General features: G+C 46.2%; 1 protein-coding gene across 2 annotated transcripts in view; it reads left to right on the forward strand.

The window, feature by feature from the left end:
• SLC7A1 (solute carrier family 7 member 1) overlaps positions 1-22,422 on the forward strand; it is a 43,599-nt gene that overhangs the window by 16,960 nt on the left and 4,217 nt on the right. For both annotated transcript variants that reach the window (XM_054164501.1, XM_054164502.1), the window contains 9 exons: positions 5,510-5,893; positions 10,951-11,109; positions 13,151-13,325; positions 15,226-15,344; positions 16,965-17,187; positions 18,351-18,490; positions 19,749-19,851; positions 21,551-21,759; positions 22,109-22,257. In XM_054164501.1, the coding sequence (XP_054020476.1) occupies positions 5,524-5,893; positions 10,951-11,109; positions 13,151-13,325; positions 15,226-15,344; positions 16,965-17,187; positions 18,351-18,490; positions 19,749-19,851; positions 21,551-21,759; positions 22,109-22,257 (1,647 nt within the window). In that variant the 5' untranslated portion in view covers positions 5,510-5,523. The remainder of the gene's footprint in view (positions 1-5,509; positions 5,894-10,950; positions 11,110-13,150; positions 13,326-15,225; positions 15,345-16,964; positions 17,188-18,350; positions 18,491-19,748; positions 19,852-21,550; positions 21,760-22,108; positions 22,258-22,422) is intronic.

The following is a 22,422-nucleotide window of genomic DNA, read 5'->3' on the forward strand; positions in this document are numbered from 1 at the left end:
GTGTGGCAAGGAAGGGGATTTGGTATCAGATCTGCCTTCATTTTCAGTGCAGAAATAAAACTATCATTGATTTGGGACTATTGGGTCATGTTTGTTTTGCAGGATACCAGATTTAGATAAATGTAAGCTAAATGGCTAGGTAGGAAATTAATTGTTGTTAGAACACTACTGAATTATTAGTAGTACTTTTTTGAAGCAGAGACCACGAGCAAAATTCTGAAAGGGACTTAGCATCCACAGCTCCTTAGGTATGGAAGAAGAGTGGCTTTCACCTGTGAGGATACATGGTTCACAGCCACCTGAAGGCACTTCCTAGACAAAGATAATGTCAGGTTCACCATAGAGCATGTCCTTGGAGCTTTGTGGAGTGCAGAGGGACAGTAGGTCACGTACACACTGTGGGGAAGTCTACAATTTGTGCCAGTTAGCTCTTTGGGTTAGCCCCATTCCTGTTGTGTAGGCATCATAGAAACTCATGTGTTGATGATGCAGAAGCCTTTAACTTCTGCACGTTACGTGGTTCAACCCCAAAAGACACTCTCCTTACCCACCTTGGTTTTCCATGTAAGAAATTTTCAACATCTTGTAAGATGAAACCCAGTATGCTCAGCAAAATTGATGTCAACTCAAAGGTGGAAATCCCAAGGAACACAAAATAATGCTTAAGTCGCAGGGATTTGGAGAGGTCTGGACCTGTAGCCTCCTCCAGGGTGAAATGTCTCAGGAAGGTATCCTCTAAGCTTCTCTGGTCTTCCCTTATGGTTGGTCCAGTGCAGCCTCAGAGGTCCATCTGGGCCTGCCCAGGGGCTCTGTCCAAAGGGCAGGCAAGCCCTGTCCAGCTGCACCACATCTTTTCTCTGAGCTGGGCCATCTCTCTACTTTCTTTTCATTTACCATATGTTATTAATATTCTCCGGTGGGACTTTTCCTGCATTTTTCTGTGCTGCTTCTAACTCCTCTATTCAGGCCATTTACTTTGCTGTAAATATTGACTTAGCAAGAAGTAAACTGTTTTTCACCAGTCCTTTGGCATTTCCTGATATTTTTATACCACAGAACAAACCTCTGTTTGTCCTGAAATCCAGAGTTTGGTTCTGAGTCAATCTGGTCTTGACTTTGACACCAGCTTTTGGAAAGAAATTCTGTGGGTATCTTGCTCATAGCTGACTGCAGTTTATGGCAGGAATTTGTGTTTAGTGTTGGAGACCTTTTTTTCTCTCCTCTGTGGCATCTTTTTCTTTGATGTACAGCACTGAAATCTTCCCCATTTCATGAGCTCCAGACCAAATGTAAAATAGAATGGTAGAATCATAGAATCAGCCAGTTTGGAAGAGACCTCCAAGATCATCCAGTCCAACCCATCACCCAGCCCTATCCAATCAGCTAGACCATGGCACTCAGTGCCTCATCCAGTCTTTTCTTGAAGATCTCCAGGGATGGCAACTCCATCACCTCCCTGGGCAGCCCATTCCAATGGCCAGTCACTCTCTTTGTGAAGAACTTCTTCCTAATATCCAGCCTGAACCTCCCCTGGCACAACGTGAGACTCTGTCCCTTCATTCTGTTGCTGGTTGCCTGGGAGAACAGACCCACCCCCCCTACCTGGCTACAACCTCCCTTCAGGTAGTTGTACAGAGCAATAAGGTCTCCCCTGAGCCTTCTCTTCTCCAGGCTAAACAACCCCAGCTCCCTCAGCCTCTCCTCATAGGACTTGTGTTCCAGGCCCCTCACCAGTTTCTTCACCCTTCTCTGGACATGTTCCAGTACCTCAACATTTCTCTTGAATTGAGGGGCCCAGAGCTGGACACAGTATTCAAGGTGTGCCCTGACCAGTGCTGAGTACAGGGGAAGAATAACCTCCCTTGTCCTGCTCCCTAATAGTATCACTGCTGGGCAGGATGGATGAGCAATCACCACCACTGTGGTCTTCATATGATGCAGCTATCAATGGGATTTCTGCACCAGAGTGGTGGGAGTTAAGGAAAGCCTAAGACTTGTGTTTTCCTAGAAAGCAACAACATCGTGCAGGATGCCTCAGTGCAGTGCTCTTCTTGTCACCTTACCCCAGTTCCGAGTTCAGAGCTGCCCTGTCACTGCTTTGGGTAGGTGGGCAGATACACAGTTGAAAACAATTCTGGCTGACATAGATATGGTTAAGGTTCAAGTGGGAAGGAGACTGCTTGAGGGAACTGGCACATGAATGCACTTAGGTAAAGAGGTCTGCCTTCCTTCTGAAGGAGGAAGACAGCTTTTCCTCTCTGTGTATGTTGGGAATTCCCGTGCTTTAGCAAATGAGATTTTTTGTAAGATTGGCCTGAGATTTGCCTTTCTCCATTAGTCTAAATCCACATCTCTCGGGAGCGTGTTTGAGAGCTGTGGGTGGAGATAATTCCTGCCTCAGCTGGATTTCTGTCTTCAGCCTTGATCCTTCCATTGTAATTACTTTCTCATAGCAGGGGAGTCAGTTGAAGGCCAAGAGAAAGGGGCTTTAAGCCAGGGCTTATGGCTGGTGTCTTAGAAAAGCAAAGAGGATTTTTGATTTTGTAGTTAATGCCGTGGTGACTGTCATAGGTTGAGCTGGAAGCAGCTCTGCACAGGAAGTATTTTACCCCAAAGGAGTAAGTAAGAACACTCACACAGAATTGGAGGTTAAACAGAAATACTGTTTACAAAAATAAATCAAATACAAAGGGTACAGAGGCAAATATATATATGTAGAATCACATCCTGGGCTTCATCAAGAGAAGCATAGCCATCAGGTAGAGGGAGGTGATCCTCCCCCTCTACTCTGCTCTAGTGGAGTACTGTGTCCAGCTCTGGTGTACTATTCATTGGGAAGTCAATGCCTTAGTCCAGCATTGCATCTAAATAAAAGAACCTTTCTTCTTTTCCATAATTAATGATAAAACTGCTGCTGAAGCCAGGCTTAATGGTGCAGTGTGGGTATCAGTCTGGGCCTTCTTGGAGCTACAGGATGTAGTCTGAAATGGAGGGTGATGTTCATCCTTGTAGGTTGTGTCTACATAAGTGATCAAGTAAAGCGGCCCATAGATTTGCAGAGCAAAGTAATTGCTGCTGAGAGCCTAATGTCTGCATGTTGCATCTTGGAGGGGAGATTATCCTTGAGTAGCTGCTCCTGCAGGCTGGTCTCCCATCAGGTGTTGGGATGTGTTACATATGCCCCTGCAGCACCCTCAGCTTTATGTTCATCCCAGTTGTATGATGTTAGTGCACTCCACGAGCTCTCTGCAGTGTGAATCAAAGTGAGATAAGTGAAGTAACTGGGACATTCTTAGTGTACTCTTAATGTTCAGAACAGAAATGCTCATGGGCATTTAGTAGTTAAATACAGGTCTCACAGTAGTGATTTTGGTGCCTGGAGCACCTGTAAAAGCGTGGTAGGTTGTTGTCAGAGCCAGCTCTGTTACTCTGGCTAAGGTTGCCTGTTGTCTTTGGTTGGAATGTGGCTCTGTATGGGTGTTCAAAGCTTCTTGGTATTTCTCACAAGCAGGATCTTCTTTACTGAAGGCCCATTCAAGATGAATGTGCTTTGTTACAGCTTCCTGAGGACTGCTTTATGTGTTTGTCGATGTGTCTGAATTAGGAGTAATCCAGCAGGCCCTACAGAAACATCCTAGCTGTGGAAGCATCATATTATCTAGCTGCCAAATTCTGAATGAGGATGATGATGCTGAGATGAGGGTTTGATGATAGAGGGTGGGCTAAGGAAAATGGTTACAGTTAGTGAGATTGACACTTTAGAACAGGTGGGTCGGGAACAGGTAGTCAGAAAGACCCAAGGCATGAAAGCACTACTGAACTAGCAAAGTGAAACCTCTGTTGAAGTAGGAGGTGGTGCTTGTTGACTGGAGAAGAGTGAAGAAATAAACTGTGTTTACATCTGAGAGACTGGCACATTCACCTGACAGTTTTATTTGATAGGAAGGCGAGGAAAGGTGGGAGGCTTTTGGCTTTTTTACCTTTTAAGGTTAAAGGGAAGAGTGATCGCTTTCCTTTATCTACCACGTCAAAAGTAAAGCATTTGATGTGCCACACAGGAAGCTGATTAAGAAGATGAAGATTAGTAGGAAACTGAAATGGTGCAAAAGGGACTTTTTAATGAGAAGTCAGGGACTAGGAAAGGAAATGAGGCACTGGTAGAGGTGACACCACTGAAGTTGTTAGTGGTTGCTCTTGGAACATTGTAGTTGCTCCTGTTATCAAAGGACATAAATCTTCGAGGGACAGACTCCCTAATGGTACTGTTTCCATGAATGTCCTTGCAAATCAGAATGGCTTGAACCTTTGCCTCAGCAAAACCAAGTGAAATAAAATTCAGTTCTGCATGTCCTTTTTCCTAAATGATATCTGTTTCAGCCTGAGCAGTTGTGGGCACCAGCAGCCTCTGCCTGTTGCTGGAGGTGGAGCTTAGAGAGGGGCAATGTCCCAGCCTGCCTGCAAATGACATCACTGACTGCAGCAAGTGGTGTTTCATGCTCTAGGGACAGTAGCATGTGTAGTGCCTTATTCTGGGATGTAATGTTCACTTCCTGTTCACCCTGAGACTGAAATATAAATGTATAAATATCTCTCTCTCTCTCTTTTTCTTTTTTTTTAACTCCCAGCCCAGGAAGACTCTGAAAGAAGGCTCTCCCAGGCAACCATCACCAGAACAAGGGGACACAGTCTGAAGCTGTGCCAGGGGAGGTTTAGACTTGAGGTGAGGAAAAAGTTCTTCACTGAGCAAGTCATTCATCATTGGAATGTGCTGCCCAGGGAGGTGGTGGAGTCACCGTCCCTGGAGGTGTTCAAAGGGAGATTGGACATGGCACTTGGTGCCGTGGTCTAGTTGTGAGGTCTGTTGGGACAGGTTGGACTTGATGATCCTTGGGGTCTCTTCCAACCTTAGTTATACTTTGATACTGTGAAATGTGAAAGACAGGCTTTGTGGTTTTGGTTTGCCTACTTGTTTCTGGACTGGGTGGTTGTGGAATGGAGTGGGCACTGAATTACAGTGCAGTGTCTGTACAGGGATCATGCAGAGTTTGCAGTGTGGCTGGAGTGGGAAGCAGAAAATGCTTTGGTTGTATCTGTTTTAATTCCCTGTTCTAAGCCTAAGTAAGATGCTGAAGGAGACATTTTGCCATGTAAAAAGACGAAATGTGGAAAGATTAATTTGTTGAATTCCAAGCCTAAGTAAGATGCTGAAGGAGACATTTTGCTATGTGGAAAGATGAAATGTGGAAAGATTAATTTGTTGAATTCCAAGCCTAAGTAAGATGCTGAAGGAGACATTTTGCTATGTGGAAAGATGAAATGTGGAAAGATTAATTTGTTGAATTCCAAGCCTAAGTAAGATGCTGAAGGAGACATTTTGCCATGTGGAAAGATGAAATGTGGAAAGATTACTTTGTTGAAATCTGACAGGGCTGTAGCAGTGTACCTGTGCAGTGATGCTGTTTTGGGGGGTATCCTGGTCCAAGAACTGATGGCAGCATCTTTCTTGCAGGCCCAAATATAAAGATGGAGTGTCAGAAAATTATCAGTTTTGGAAACCAGCTTCTTCGCCGGAAGAATGTGGACTGCACTCGAGATGACAGTCGGCTCTCGCGATGCCTCAACACATTTGACTTAGTGGCTCTGGGTGTGGGCAGCACTTTGGGAGCAGGAGTCTATGTACTGGCTGGAGCTGTGGCACGGGAAAATGCAGGACCTGCCATCGTAATCTCCTTCTTGATTGCCGCTTTGGCTTCAGTGCTGGCCGGCCTCTGCTACGGAGAATTCGGTGCCCGAGTTCCTAAGACAGGATCAGCTTATCTCTACAGCTATGTGACTGTGGGCGAGCTGTGGGCCTTCATCACAGGGTGGAATTTAATCCTCTCCTATGTCATTGGTAAGTTTGGTGGGTGCACTGTGAGACCCTAGCTTTAGTCTAGGCTGGCAGCCTAGTTTGCAGGATCAGCCTTGGGTGGGCACCTGCATTACTGTTTCAGCATAGGTGCTGCACTCTTGCACTCACCAAGGATTTCAGGATTTGCCTGCAGGGTGCATTGTTGGTGGCTCCTGTCAGCCAGCAAGGTAAGTTCTGTGATGTGGGTTGAGGGTTTGTCCTGCTGCTGGATTATTGCTGCTGTGACTTCTTCAAAATCTCCACCTTATCCCTTTGGCATCCCCTGGCTGCTGTATACTTGCCAGGGAGCAAAATCTTGTCCCCTCTGATGAGAAAGAAACTGCATACAGAAGGATGCTTTTACACAGCACCATCCATACTCCCAACTGATGAAGGATTAACTCCCAGTCCCATTGAGATCTGTTTAAAGTACCTAGAGATCAGAATTTTGTCTCATGAATAGATGCAGGATTAAGGTTAGGATGATCTGCAGGTTCAGTTTCTGAAACGTGCAAATCAAATCCCTCCTAAGCACTTGACTCCCTCTACGAGTGTGGTCTTGGGTCAGGCTCAGAGCATGCAGAGTACAGCTCAGCTGACACATTGAAACTAACCACATGTTGCCAATTAAGAATTTGAGTCTTTTCAAGCACATTGTGGGCACCCTGCTTGTCACCGTGCCTGTAATTAAGGCTGGTAGTTGAGAGTTACTGGTTAAAATGACAAATGGTGTTATGCTAAATTAGTGAAGGGACTTTTTAATAAAAAATGTATTTTACAGGATGTGCATTACCTTGGAGATTAGTTCCCATGGTGCTGGGGAAGGGAAAATCATATCATTGATATAGAATAGAATAGAATAGAATAGAATAGAATAGAATAGAATAGAATAGATCAGGTTGGAAGAAACCTTCAAGATCATTGCGTCCAACCTATCAACCAATCCAACCCACCTAATCAACTAAACCATGCAACCAAGCACCCCATCAGATCTCCTGAACACCTCCAGTGATGGTGACTCCACCACCTCCCTGGGCAGTCCATTCCAATGGCCAATCACTCTCTCTGTAGAATTTCCTCCTAACATCCAGCCTAAACCTCCCCTGGTGCAGCCTGAGACTGTGTCCTCTTGTTCTGGTGCTGGTTGCCTGGGAGAAGAGACCAACCTCCGCCTGTCTACAACCTCCCTGAAGGTAGTTGTAGAGAGCAAGAGGGTCACCCCTGAGTCTCCTTCTCTCCAGGCTAAGCAACCCCAGCTCCCTCAGCCTCTCCTCATAGGGCTTGTGTTCCAAACCCCTCATCAGCTTTGTTGCCCTTCTCTGTACATGTTCCAGCAAGTCAACATCCTTCCTAAACTGACGTATATATACACAGAGAGAGAGAGTGTGTGTGTGTGTGTGTGTATATATATATATATATATAGTGACATAGCAGCTGGTTGTCTGAAGTTCTGTTGGCTCTGCTCTCTGTGACACCTGAAACCTTCTTCCTCCTACTCCTCCCCTCCCCCCCCTTTTTTGTAATAAATGAGAGGTTGAAAAGCCAGACCCAGTTAAAGTCATCTCCTTAGGAAATCTGAGACCTGTGTTCTTTTGTGAATCAGGTACACTGCAAGGAGGGGATAAAAATAGTTTGGGGTGTTTTTTTTAAAGTAAGCATATAATTTCCTCCAGACTCCTATAATGGACTCTGCTTGGGCTACATGTGTTAACATTGAGCAGGCTTCTTGGTGATTTATTTTCTCTTCCAGAAAGGTAATGACACATTGTTTTCTCCATGGTCTTCACAGTTAGTTATGCATCCTTTCCCACTATGACACTGGACCACCAAAGTGGCTGACATAGCTGGGAATGCTGGCAAATAGCTTGGGGGAATATCAGTGAGGGTTTTTGGAGATGGGTGATGAGCAAAAATGGGCACACAACTGATAAGTTATAGTTGTGGTCTAGCCAGAAGGAAGAAGGTGTCCAGGACCAGGATCTGGTGTGAACTTTATTCTGGGAGGCTGCAGGTTTTGGGAGCAGTGCTGCACTGTGGGAAGCATTTCAGGCACTGGAAGATGATGGGAGCTCCTAATACAATGAGTTATGGCATCCTTGGTGTGTAGCTGTTGCTGGAGATTGCTGTAGCATGTAGTGACCTCAAACCTGTGCCTGTTACTGCAGTGAACCCTGCACCTGAGCTCAGCAGCTATCCTGGGAGCTGTGTGCTGCAGGCAGGAGCCAACTTGATCTGGTGAGGTTGTGCTGACCCAGAACTAGTAAATCTTTCTGGGTGCAGTCTGAATGTCTTTGCACTGTATGCTCGAGCAACAGTAAAGATACTAACCAGCTATCTGCAATATTGGAAGTATGTCAGACTCTCCTCCAAGGCTGTTGGTTGCAGAAAGTTTGGATGAAATGGCTGATAATTACATGGAATTGGTATCCAAGCATTTGGCATCTAACATAACACATGCAGGAGCTGGTTGTTCCTGTGCTAGAACATGAAATATTAGAACCAGGGCAAAACCACTAAAGAAATAATCTCTTCCCTCAAATTGTGACAAAGTTAAGCTGAGAAATCGTAGTACAGTATGCAGTAACTTACTGGATTTTTTTCAAGCTTAAACTGATGGCTCTGATGTCCTACTTCTTTGAAAGCATTCTCTGTGTCCACACTGCTGCTGCAGAGCATTTAGCTGCAGGTGAACATGGACATTGTTTGACAATGCAGGTGCTGTAGCTGGGACCTGAACATCCATCCACAGGTGAGTGTGTCAGGACAAGTTGTTTTAGGTAGAAGGGGCCCATGACAGCATCCTCTGAGGAACTGCTCTGCAAACCAAACCCAAACCAACCTCCTTTTTTAACTAGGTAATTATGTACAGCAGTAATTATATCATGCAATTAGATGCTGTTATATTTAGCGTTCTGTATAAGACATCAGGAGTATAATGACAGCCACTCTAGCACAGGAGAGGGAGAAGTTGGCTTTTAGCCAGACCTACTTATTTTACACAGTGCTGTTGCTGTCTGGTGGTAGCCCTTCATTGTTACTATTTCAGTTCTCTGAAACTACTCTTCTGGCCCAGACAATGCCCTAGACCTGTCCTGAGACCCCAGGTTCAGTCCTCGCCCTGGCAAACTGTGCAATGTTTGGTGCTCTTGGTAACCACAGTGAAACAGTGGCCCCAGAGAGGGAAGTCTAAGCCCTTGTTGCAGGCAGAAGTCATGCTGCTTGCACCGGTATCCTGACTGTTTGTGGTTAATAGGCTGACTTATGCTCTGATAACCTGTGAATTATAGAATCAGTCAGGGTTGGAAGGGACCACAAGGATCATCTAGTTCCAACCCCCCTGCTATGGGCAGGGACACCTCACACTAGATCAGCCTGGCCAGAGCCTCATCCAGCCTGGGCTTAAACACCTCCAGGGATGGGGCCCTAACCCTGGACAATCCATTCCAGGGTTTCATCACTCTCACAGTGAAGAGCTTCCTCCTCACATCCAGTCTGAATCTCCCCACCTCCAGCTTCATTCCATTCCCCCTAGTCCTATCACTACCTGATATCCTGAGAAGTCCCTCCCCAGCCTTCTTGTAGGCCCCCTTCAGATATTGGAAGGCCACAATAAGGTCACCTCAGAGCCTCCATTTCTCCAGCCTGAACAGCCCCAACTATTTCAGTCTGTCCTCATAGGAGAGGTGCTCCAGCCCTCTGATCATCCTTATGGCCCTTCTCTGGACACACTCCAGCATGTCCATATCCCTCTTGTAATAGGGGCTCCAGAACTGGAGGCAATACTCCAGGTGGGGTCTCACCAGAGCTGAGTAGAGGGGGAGAATCACCTCCCTTGACCTGCTGGCCACACTTCTCTTGATGCAGCCTGGGATCTGACTGGATTTCTGGGCTGCAAGTGCACACTGAGAGCTCATGTTGAGCTTCTCATCCACCAGCAGCCCCAAGTCTCTTTCCTCAGGGCTGCTTTCCAGCCAGTCACTGCCCAGCCTGGATTTGTGCCTGGGATTGCCTCGACCTAGATGCAGGACCCTGCACTTGGTCTTGTTGAACCTGGTGAGGTTGGCTTGTGCCCACCTCTCCAGCCTTTCAAGGTCCCTCTGGATGGCATCCCTTCCCTCCAGTGTGTCTGCTGCACCACACAGCTTGGTGTCATCAGCAAACTCACTGAGGGTGCACTCAATGCCACTGTCCCTGTCACTGACAAAGATGTTGAACAAGACTGGTCCCAGGACTGATCCCTGAGGGACTCTGCTTGTCACTGGCCTCCACTGGGACATGGACCCATTGACAGCCACCCTTTGGGTGCAGCCATCAAGCCAGTTCTTTATCCATCCAGTGGTCCACCCATCAAAGCCATGTTTCACCAGTTTGGAGAGCAGGATCTGGTGCAGGACAGTGTCAAAGGCTTTGCTCAGGTGCAGGTAAATGACATCAGTTGCTCACCCCTCATCTATTAATGTTGTCACCTGAATGATTTCTGAGTCTCTATCCCACTCGGATGCTTTAGCCTCAGAGGTCAGAGCAGACCTGTGTGTTGCTGCAGTGCAGAGCTGACAGAGCTGGCTGAGTGTTGTGGTCCAGGCTTTGGTACTTCAGCCTCACATGTAAGGTCCCTCTGCCTGGGCTGTAGTCACCCAGCTGGGGTTGCCAGGGATTTCTTCTGGTATGAGAAGAGACTCAGACTTCTCTAGTAGCAGAAGTTACCAGGTTTGGGGGAAGTTCAGGCTGCTGGGGGCATAAGGAAAAGATCTGTCTAGGTTGGGTCTTAAGGCAAAGTCAAAATCTACTAAGGAGCCAAACCACTCTAAGGATTTTTCAATTTTGTCAGCTGAGTAGGAGTCTGAGACCCACCACCTGTATGTGTCACCATCAAAGCAGATACCAGGCATGACTGCAGGCTGCAGGCTGGATCTGGAGAGGAAAGGCTGCTCCCAGCACCCAGGGAGTGCCTGCAAGGTTGCTTTGAAGGCCTTCATGGTAAAAACCCATGCAAGATGCCTTCTGTCCAAAAGACGTGCCCACCATGAAGGGTGATCTGTGTCCTTTCTGTCTCCTGGCAGGAACCTCGAGTGTAGCCAGAGCCTGGAGTGCAACTTTTGATGAAATCATAGGCCAGCACATTGCAACATTTTGTCAAAGATACATGTCGATGGATGCTCCTGGAGTGCTAGCAAAATACCCAGACATCTTTGCTGTGCTGATAATCATCATCCTGACAGGTAAAGCCTTGGAAGGGTTTGTGAGTCTTGGACTTCCTTCTTGTGTAATCTCACCGTTTGCTTTTGGATTAGGCACAAAGTCCTTATTTATTTTGGACAACATATATAAAGTCTCTTTGCTACACGAGTTGGATTGACCTATATAGCTGCAGTGGAGTTATCATGGGGCATAGTCTGTTTACAAGGTTTTCAATTAGAGGGGAGCACTCTTGAGCTACTTTTAAAGCCTTCAATCGAGTGTTATATAAGGAAGAAAAGAAAAGATGACTTGTTATCCTCAATCAGGTATGTAAGTTTAATCCTTCACTCTACAAATCCTGTTATACAAGCATTTCATTCTGTTGCTCTATCCACCTTATTCCTATTTGATAATCTACCAGTTCTCAGTGGCTTGAGCCAGGAAAGTGAGGAAAACACAAAAAGGGATTTTGGAACAACCTCATGTACTACCATTTTGTTGTGTGCTTGGTTGGGGTCTATTTCCCCCAAAATACATGGGCTGCAGTTTGCAGTAGTGAATGCAAGACTCCAGTTAAAAAAATCTACATTTCTCATGTACCTTTCTGTGGTTTCCAGAATGCAGAAGGTGCAGTGTTGCCCAAGCAAGGCTATCCTGATACTTCCCACTGTGATCAGGATGGCTGTCTTGCATCATCAGCTGTGGTCATGGGCACAGGCTACATAAGCAAGGTTGACAGCTAGATTTGTATTTGGGTCTGGGACTATATCAAGGACTGGTGAAGTCAAGAGCAGCCCTCTGTTTTCATGACTACATCTGAATGAGAGAGATTTTCTTCTTTGTTCATTTCTGTACAGTAAGAGTTGGTGTAGTTTCAATTTAGAATCTGGCCTCTCATCTCAGATGCAATGAAAAAACATTAGAACTTCTCACTTCAACACTGCAGAGCTGTAAAACTCTACAGATGGCCTCATTCCCCCTGCATGGAGCAAATTCCCTGGCTTTTAACAAAAAGTGTAAACCATCTTTTCCACAAAAGGTTGCTGAATTAACAGCTTTAGTCACAAACATTGACACCAACTTGAGCTTCAGGCTTCTACAAGTTACCTTACAAGTTTTCCTGGGCAGGTATGCAGTGTTATCAAACACTTCCCTGATGTGGCTGTCTCAGCTTACTTCCTGTTTTAAAAGAAGGCAAGGTGAGAGCACATGGTGCTCCCCTCTTCTTGAAGTATCTTGGAGTGGCACTAAGGACATCCTGTTGAGCTTCTGTTCTCACTCAGGCCCCTGTGAAGCTTTTTACTTTCTCCCTCAGCTGCCTTCTTAGATTTGGGTTAAAGATTGGAGGCACCTGAAGAGCAAATGCAGGTCACTGGAACTTCTTGTTCTGAGAAGCCAAGCTATGCCTCATTCTGATGCTGGTTGCCAAAGCCTGTAAATGTGCTCTTCTTCAGATGCTTTTAAGACCACAGGCTGAAATCATTCTCTTGCTGAGGTCATTGGCACAGCTCCCACTGAGGCAAATGGGAGTAGTGTTCCTGAGATGCCACCTTCTTCTCTGTCTTCAGCGCTGGAGGTAGCTGTCTTCCTGGACTCCATCCTTGTGTATATGTCCTCCTGTTTTTAAGGAAAGTTGAATGTTGTTTGTAAATTCTGCATGTGGCTAAGACCTCTAAGACAACATTCCTTCCTAAGAAAACACGTGGGCTGCTTTCTCCAGGTCTCTGGATGGAGTTTGATGATCTGTCTAGGTGGCACAGCATAGTGCCATGAGGTGACCAGAGTTGGTGTTGAAAGCCGTGGGAGCAGCTTAGCTGTTTCAGCAAGCACTTTGTCGTGGCATGTGCCAGATGGGCATGCTGGGTGGCAGGGTGTGTCCAGTCCTGCAGTGCTAATGTCTGGGCTGGAGTCCTCATCCTCCCTTTGAGTTAATCCTGACCTGCTACTTGGCTTTGTGGAGAAATGAGGTGTGGTAAATTGGACAAAGCATAGCATGGACAGCGCTGAGCTACATCGGCAAGTCTTCAGCGCCTGCTGCTGGTGGTGAAATAGCTGACTACCTGTCTGCCATGCTTTCCCCAGGGCTTTTAATTTTTGGTGTGAAGGAATCTGCCTTAGTGAACAAAGTGTTCACCTGTATTAATGTCCTTGTCCTCGGCTTCGTCATGGTCTCTGGCTTCGTGAAAGGATCTGTTAAAAACTGGCAGCTGACTGAACGGGACCTTTACAACACCAGCCACATCATTAACGGAGTCAAGTAGGTTGGAACTTTTCTTCTCAGCTCTGAAATAGATGCATTTTTAATGGCAAGTTCAGAGTGGGGTTTGTGGAGTGCTTTAGAAAAACAGTGAATGAGATGGCTCCCTTCTTTGCCAAATGCCTTGGAGGCAAAGCTGGTTTCAGTGGGCTTTTGCTGAAAGCAGGCTTTGCTGATGGGCTAAAACTGATAGGAGATAGGCTGGTACAGTGTGGACCTTTCTGCAGAACTAGCCATTTCCAACATCATGACCAATGTGGCATCCAGATTTGAGAGAAAAGAGTTTTTTAGACAGTCTTCTACTCACGGCTACACCAGGCTGGCTCTGGTGCCTCTATGAAGTCATGACCATTATAGATCCCTAGCTTCTTTGGACGCTTGGGCAATATCCTTTGGGCACCATTGTACCTTTTAGAGATATTGTCCCAAATGCCCCAGTGCAGTGAAGGCAAGTTGCAGACTATTCAAATGTATTGCAGCAAACATCACAAATGCATTTCTATTGACATTTTGCTACCTGGCCAAAATCCTGTCTACCTATGCAAGATCAAAGTTAAGAAGCTTACAAGGGTTGCCAGTGATGGAAGGCTATTCATTTTTGCACAAGACTGTCCAGGACAGAATGAAGGCCTTTAAATACCTCCATGCACATCAGCACAGTCCTGGCTTACTCTCTAAACCCTGTATTCTGGCCTACAGTTTGACAAAAATCATAGAAATCCATATTAAGTGTTGTGAGTGGGTCAAGCTGGGCTTGGGTACAAGCTGCTTGTTGAGCCTCTGCAAAATTAAGCCTGCTACAAAAAGAATTGCTTCTATAGGAAGAAAGATCCTTCCCTTTCCTTACTGCTATTCCCATGCAAGGAGCAATTAGTGCAGTAGCTTCAAAATGTAACTGGAGCTCTTTGACCTGTAGAACTTACTATTTTTATAAAATCTCTCTGGGGTTTACTTTAACATTAGTTCCAGAGTAATACACATTTGGGTTGTGCTATTTCTGCACATAACAGGGCAGTTTTCATCTAAGTTTCAACAGAGCTTCTATGAGAGAGTTCAGATGCTTACACCTGGTAAGACTTGCAGATTTGGGGTTTACTTTAGGTGCCTTAATTCAGCTTTACAGAGGCTTTTCCCTGAAAAAGTGACTTGAGTCACTTGAACTGAAGGGTATGTTCTGCATGACTCAACACAGGCACATGACCAGGGGTCCTGATCCAGAGTGCACTGGAATCAGTATGTGTCTCTCTGCTGACTTTAATGAACTTTCAGTAAGCTTCAGCAAAGCATTTGATGCATCAGGGATGCAGGCTCCTCTCCTCCCTCAGTGTTGCAAGCACAGTTTGGTTATGAGCTTGGCACAGGGAATTTCAAAGATGAGAATGGAGGAGTGGGCAGATTTTAGACAGTCTTGATACCCTCCATTGCTCTTTGATTTCTGCTCACCTACTCTTTCTCTGAGCCCATCTTAGGTGAGAAGTGGATAGTTTACATGTTTCTCAGTCTTCAGCTTTCAAGATGACATGTGCTTTTCCAGAAGCTTATGTTGAAATGAATATGTCTTACCTACACACATGCAGTAATATTATGAGAGGAATTTTAATATTCATGCTATTTTATCATGGTCTTAGCCAAGACATTTTTATCCACCCTTAAAAACATGTGGTGGGAACAAACATGAACCAATTTTATTCCATGCATTCCCCAGGCTGTTGCAGGCCAGTCCAAAGCTTGGCAGAGGGCAGAGCTTAGCATTTCACTTGGCATCGGTATGCCAGTGTGTGTGAAAAGGAGAGTGTGTCTCTTCATACTCCAGCTTTGGGTTTCATTATGAGCTATATGAATAGTTTTGTTACTTTCCCACCTCAGCAGGATGACTTCTAACTTGGTGCCATCCTTTCAGTCAAACACAGGAATACAAGGGTGTTGGAGGGTTTATGCCCTATGGATGGAAAGGAGTCCTCTCAGGGGCAGCCACGTGTTTTTATGCTTTTGTGGGATTTGACTGTATTGCTACAACAGGTAAGAGAGAAGATTTTTTCATTCTGGTTATGAACCCACTTGTTGTTGGATTTGCTTTCAATAATGTTGCACAGCACAGATAATGAGTAATTCAGTTCAGGGCACTGCATTCATCATCCCTCTGAAGCTCAGCCCAAAATACACCTCTGGCACAGCTGCTTCCAGTAATCAAAGTGCCGAGTATGTCCAGGTCTTTAGGTCCCTGAGTGTTGACTTCTGGCTGCTGTGGTAGGCATCTGGACTGTATAACCCACAAAAGCAAGCTTTCTCCATTCTTCTTTGCCTGCAGCACCCAATCTCATGGATGGTCACTGGTGTTGCTAACCAGGGTAGACTTCACAGGAAACGTGTCCAGCTTTACCAGTTAAGCAAACAGGGAAATCCCCGGTTCAGATGCCTTGTATGCTGCTGAAGTTTGAACCTCTAACTCCAGATGATGTTTTAATCAGGTTATTCTGGAGTAGGATTCTTCAGTGCTTTCAGCTGAAGAAGCTTTGTTGGGTTGGAGTAGTTGGAAAAGCCAAAGAAAGAGGGAGCCTCTGGGGAGTCGTCTGCAGCCTAAAGCTGTGGCTCAGAATCAGGGGGTGTTTTTATCTCCAAAGATTCCGAGATCTCCTTCTGAGAGAGGAACCACCAGCACTGGCATATTTCTCCTGGTTAAGAAGAATCTCAGTTCCCTGGAGAAAGGAAGGATTAGGCTTAACTGCATGTTTGGCAACTGAATTGTGTCAAAGCTGGAGCAGAGGAATGAGCAGATCATCACAATGAGATAAAGCATTCCTGCCCCTTGTTCCAAGGGGTTTGAGAAGTGCTGGCTCCATTCCTCCAGGCAGACCTAGGGTCTCTCTTTGGAGGAGAAACACATTCATCTGCCCTTAACTTAGAGGTGTATGGGTCTCTGCTTATCAGTTCATCCTCCTAAAGTGCCAAAGCTGAGGAGCTCTTGCTTTCAGTGGAGAACAGCTTTGTAAGACAGGGGAAGGCTTGAAGCTGTTTCTTAATTAATCTGTGTGTGAATTTTGAGTTTGGTTTTGTTGGTTGGTTGGGGCTATTGACACATTCATCCCAGCTTTGTTGTCAAAATTTTTGCATTAAAAACTAGAGGGAGTCCTTTATATTAAGAAGGATTTTCAAAGATCTGCATGATTTCCAGGTGCTGTGCAAGGCCTGCCATTCCCTGGAACTGGGTACCTATGGTGCTGTGTTCACTGGTGAAGATGGTAACTGAAATGGTCACCCAAAGAGCTGCCCTAAAACTGCAAAATAATTTCTTGTCCCGTTATTTGTGATCATTAAAGTCTTTGTGGGGCTGCACCATCAGTGGGATAGCAGGAGTAATTGGAGATTAAAAGAAACCTTTTGGGGAAAAGAACTATTTTTAATCCAGATTGTTTCTGTGTATGAGTGCCCAAGAGCTCCACAAACGGTTGTCAGAGGGAGTGATGGGAGTGGAAGTGGGAGCAAACAGGCTGGGGTATTCTAAACAGATGGGGCAGGCCATTAGCAATGTCATGGTCAAGCAGCACCTCACTGTTCCCAAGGCCTTTGAAAACCCCAGCCAGCCCACCCTAGGTGGGGATAAAGTTCCTGCTTGTTGTTTATCTGAAACTTCTATTCTAGGTGAGGAGGTGAAAAACCCTCAGAAGGCCATTCCTATTGGCATCGTGGCATCTCTGCTCATCTGCTTCGTGGCTTATTTTGGTGTGTCAGCTGCCCTGACACTCATGATGCCTTACTACCAGCTGGACACCAACAGCCCTTTACCCAATGCCTTTAAATACGTGAGCTGGGATGGAGCCAATTACGCCGTAGCTGTCGGTTCCTTGTGTGCACTTTCTACGAGGTGAGTCACTGCTTTTCCTTCTTGCATCTCTCGAGGCAAGCACGTGTCTCCAGCTCCTTTCAAAAGCAGTGCATGTCAGGGCTTTTCCTATAGAAAGGAGACCTCATCACTCTGCAGCTACCTGAAGGGAGGTTAGAGCGAGGAAGGGTCCAGCCTCTTCTTGGTGACAAGTGACAGGATTAAAGGAAATGGATACAGGCTGCACCTGGAGACGTTTAGGTTGGGTATTAAAAAAGTACTTCACTGAAAGGGTTACCAACTTTGGAATGGTCTGCCCAGGGCAGTGGTGGAGTAACCATCCCTGGAGGAGTTCAAGTGGTGTGTGGACCTGGCACTTAGGGATATCATCTAGTGTTGACCCTTCAGTACTGGATCAAAGGTTGGACTGGATGATATTTGAGGTCGCTTCCAACCAGATATATTCTGTGTGCTTCTATGTGAGTCTCTGTTCCTCTGAGACAAGTGAGCCAAGACCAGGGATGAAATTCAGAGCTACTGATTTCAAAATTACTACTTGTTTCTGTTGGATCTCAGAGAAGTACATGACCAGCATCACTTCAGTAAGTCCTGTCTAAGCAGCAGACTCAGCAGGTCCATCTTGGGAATATGAATCTGGATTGAGTGATTAAATTATGGAGAAAGCTCTACAGTGCAAGTGTGGTTTGCCCACAAGACACCCTGCTAAGTGAAGAGCAGACTTGATTACTGTCAGGTAGTGCAGGATACATGTTATGGAGCATATGGGACTTAACCATATCCAAGGCTATCTGTGGCCTGCAGGACAGCCACCTGGATGGGAGGCATGACAGGCCAGTGGCAGAATATGTTATCTTCTCCTGGAAGTCTATTGTTTCAGGTTATCTTAGACATACTCAATTAAGTGAGTCTCAGAGATGCTCATAGAAGTTACAACCTATTTGCTATCAGAAAGTCAGGGTGTTTTATGCCGCATGGCTTAGTAGGGTATCCAGAATCTTAGAGCTGCACCCCAGCTCTCAGCTATCAGTAACCGGGGGGTTCAGAGGGACCCTTTGGAGAGGAAGCTGGAGTGAAAGAAATGCCACCTGTTCTTGTTTGTACTGCCATGATCTTACTTTGGTTTGTGTGCCTGTGCTCAGCAGGAGGTGATATAAGTAGATTATTTTCCTCTTTTGTGTCCGTAGTCTTCTTGGCTCCATGTTCCCCATGCCTCGAATAATTTATGCTATGGCAGAAGATGGACTTCTCTTTAAATTTTTGGCTAAAGTCAATGAGAAGAGAAAAACTCCAATAATTGCAACAGTGACATCAGGGGCTGTTGCAGGTAAGATCCAGAGACTTGTACAAACGTGTGGAAAAAGGAGCTCATGCTGGGGGCAGATAAGCCCACCTGTCCCTAGCTTACTTATTAATCGGATATATTGCACAGCATGACATCCCAGAGCATGCCCTGGCTTTCCAAGGGGTGATTAAGCTGTGTGGCCATCCCTCTTTCTCAGAGCTCCTTGCTGCCATCCTTTCTCATGCCTTTATCTGCACCCAGGGTGTTCTGCCGGCCATAAATATTATTAGCCCCTCACAGGGTGGCAGCCAGCAGCGTCTCAGCATTCTTGTGGCTATTGGCCTGGCTTGGCTGAAGATGCTGCACCACCTGTGGGTGGCAGCTTGGCAGAAGGCACCAGAGAGGCAGGAGACAGGCAGATGGCCCCCGTGTCACTGGCATTTGTGAACCAGTTAGTCACAGCTGGCAGGCATCCTGTTCTCCCCATCCCTCTCCTAGCCCCCAGGAAAATGGAATGAAACCTCCCAGACAGCAAGGACCAGATATACACTCTTTTTGAAGCCATCCTCTTCCTTGCAATGCCTAGCAAAGAGGAGAGCCTTCCTGCTTCCTCTTCCCCTTCTGCTGGAAATGAAAGATGAGCTGTCAGCATGTGCCACCTTTGGTGGCGAGGTGCTGCTGGACTGCCACCGTGGGCTCAGAGCTCCTGTTAAAGGGCTCAGCTACTGCTGCTGGAACCTGCAGAACCTCCTCACAGCTGCTTCTCTCACATCTTCCTCTTCAGGCTTCCTTAGGTCCAGACCAGGGTAAAAAAGAGGCCAGATAAAATAAAAAGAAAAACAAACATGCTTTGCCTTCCCTCCAGGTCTTCTCAGAGTGGTCTGTAGTGCCTAGGAACTGCAGAGACAGCACTTGCCATCTGAGCTTGAAGGTTGGATTGGTTGTTGGGCTCCTGGTGGTCTTAATGGGGACTCCAGCAATGAGGCTGTAGCTTAAACACCTTGTCATTGGTGGTAGCTGAGTGCACATACCCATATGAGACAAACAAGCTGGTGTTTACTGCAGTAAAAATGGTTCCTCTGGTTCCAGCTAGTGAGGCTGTGCTTGCACAGCCAGTGAGGTTTGGAGCATTAACATTCCAAGTCCTGCCTCTGATGGTCTCAGGGTAGCTCAAGCTCCCCAACCAAGTCCTGAGCAGCAGTCATACATGTGCTGCATTATTGCTAATACTCCTGAGATTGACATGTTCTGCCCTTTTACTGACTTTTCTTCCCTCTCTCACCTTCTTCTCCTCCTACAGCTGTTATGGCCTTTCTCTTCGACTTGAAAGATCTTGTGGATCTCATGTCCATTGGAACTCTCCTGGCTTACTCCTTAGTGGCAGCCTGCGTGTTGGTACTGAGGTATGGATGTAGAAAGAGCCTCTCTTGGTACCACACAGACAGAAATCCACACAGTGATCAGATGCCCTTACAGTTTCCACGGACCCAAGAAAACTGTGACCATCTCCAGCTATAAGCATGTGAAGAGCTTGTTTCTTTATGCTCACGGGAGATCATGCTAGTTGGATCTGCACAGGTGTCCTCTAAACTTGATTAGCCCTTGGTCCTGCAGTCAATCCTGAATGCCCTTGGAGATATGCCAACGGGTAGGGATGAGAGATGCGTGGTCCTGGGTGCCTGTGTTGTCATCACTCTTGTTCCCACTGGGGATACAGTTTCAGGTCATCTAACTTTTGAAAGAGGATTCAAGACAAAGTCTAGCTGGCATGTGTTTGCAGGATCTGTGCCTTGGTCCCTGTCTTGTAAAAGTGCTGAGCTCCCATAGCTGCCCTAACCTAAGCTGAAAATTGAGCATCTTCAGTGCCTGGCACCTCACAGACAACTGCACTCAACCTGAAAAATACCTTTATGTGTTCAGTGAATTACTCAGAGTCAGGTGGAGACTTTTTACAAGCCCACAGCAAATGCACTGAAGCAAGAAGTGCCTTGCAGCAGGGGAAGTGCCAATGCTGTGATACTGTTGCTTTGTGCTTGTGCTGTCCACCCTGCCCCTTGAAAATCCTTGATGATTTTCTTGGCCCTTCTTACTTTTCCTTTGATTTCCCAGTCCCCTCTTCTCCATACAGATGTAAATGGCTGTTTAGTTTGTTTTTACAAGCAGCTGTACCCATTACTTGGTGTTTTCCCCATCACAGATTTGCAGAGTTGACAGACTGTTTTGTGGCAGCCTGGGCAGTGATTGAGCTGCCCCATTGACTGCCCAATGAAGTAGCAGCTGAATTGTTTCCAAAACTGTAAGGTCCTGCTGCTGTGCTTGGAGCCAATAGTTTCACTTCATTTCTCCATTTGCTGTGTTTCATAAATGCCCATGTTGCAAACACATCCCCACAGGAGCAATTTTAAGGTGCCTTTCAAAATGCCTTTCCCTCAGTTAGGCTTGTGGCCTGGGCAAAACCTCCTGTAAAAGGGAGCTGAGGCTGAAAGTGTTTTTATTTTACAGACACACATAGTTGTGCATCAGGGCTCTGGTAAGTGAAGTGCCATCCATAAGGGCAACAACAACAAAATACTACTCTTTGTTCACCCCTTCCTTCACTGTGTTGCAGCAGACAATCTGGCAGGTCAGGGTCAGGGACGGAGGAGGATGGGGCAGCAGAAGTGTCACTGTGGAGTACGATGGGCAGCTGCCAGGGTGTGATATCTGCTGAGCTGTTAGCTCGGCCACCTCCCTGCCAAAACACAAGAGCAGAACTGCCACACGTAACCCAGTGGACTGCTTGTGACGGTCTGTCTGTCTCCCTGACTGCTGTCACTTGATTATGCTTGGTGACACAGATGACAGGGCTTATGAAAGTGCACGGTTCAGTCTAGGACACTGATGTTACAGCCAAGCTGTAGGTGATAATAGCTGACCATAGCTCATGTTACGACAATGTTATTTCTCAGATTTCCCCCCAAAACAGAAGGGAATAGGTGTTCTGTGTGCCTGTCCTAGTGCCACAGTGATCTGGAGTGCAGCAGTGGCTGGCTGTGTGGCTTTTAAATGAGCAGTACTCTGAACCAAACCACTGTGGTCTTTATTTTGTTTTGCTTTTGCTAGGTATCAGCCAGAGCAGCCTAATTTGGCATACCAGATGGCTCGGACGACGGAGGAGACAGATAACAATGAGTCTGTGAGCACCAGTGAGTCGCAGGCTGGATTTCTGCCAGAGGAAGAGAGGTGTTCCCTCAAAGCCATACTGTGTCCCCCAAATTCAGACCCTTCCAAATTCTCTGGCTCAGTGGTGAATCTCTCAACCTTCATAATTGGTAAGTACTGGGCAGTGCGGCTCAGAGACAGTGAGCCGGCTGGTAGGTCCTTGTACTCACTGTGGTGGGAAAGCTCACCTCCTGTCTCTAATTTTGATGAGCTCTTGTTATGGCTAAAATAACTGAAGAACTACAGATTAAATCTATAGCTTGAAATGGAATCCACAGGTGGGGGATTGTGTAGAGGGAAGGGCATGTCTCTGACAGGACGTTTTCATGTGTTGCTGTTTTCTTTGCTGAACTTTCAGATCCTGTTTTGCCTGCTTGTGGTTTTGCTGGGTTTTTGTTGGTTTTCTTTTACCCTTCTTGTTCTTAAAATAATGGGTAAGCTTTTGGTGTCTCTTCACAGGTTTCCTAATCGTGGGTAGTTGTATCCTCACTGCCCTTGAGCCAAGCGTTCTAATAAAGGCTGTATGGATTATTGCTACCATCCTTGTTCTTGTTGTCAGCTTCATTATATGGAAACAGCCTGAAAGCAAAACCAAGCTCTCCTTTAAGGTGAGTGACCTGCAAGGTCCTGCAAGCTAGAAAGGAGCTGTTTGTGAGGTAGTTGGGTGAGGAGGTTCACGCTGGTCTTTATCAGAAGGTGGGGCTTGGCCATGCAGACATGTAGAGAATACAGGGATGATGTGAATTTTTCCATGAAAGGCTGCCAGTGGAGCT

The sequence above is a fragment of the Dryobates pubescens genome, chromosome 10 (assembly GCF_014839835.1).
Source record: "Dryobates pubescens isolate bDryPub1 chromosome 10, bDryPub1.pri, whole genome shotgun sequence".
Classification (NCBI taxonomy): Eukaryota; Metazoa; Chordata; class Aves; order Piciformes; family Picidae; genus Dryobates; species Dryobates pubescens.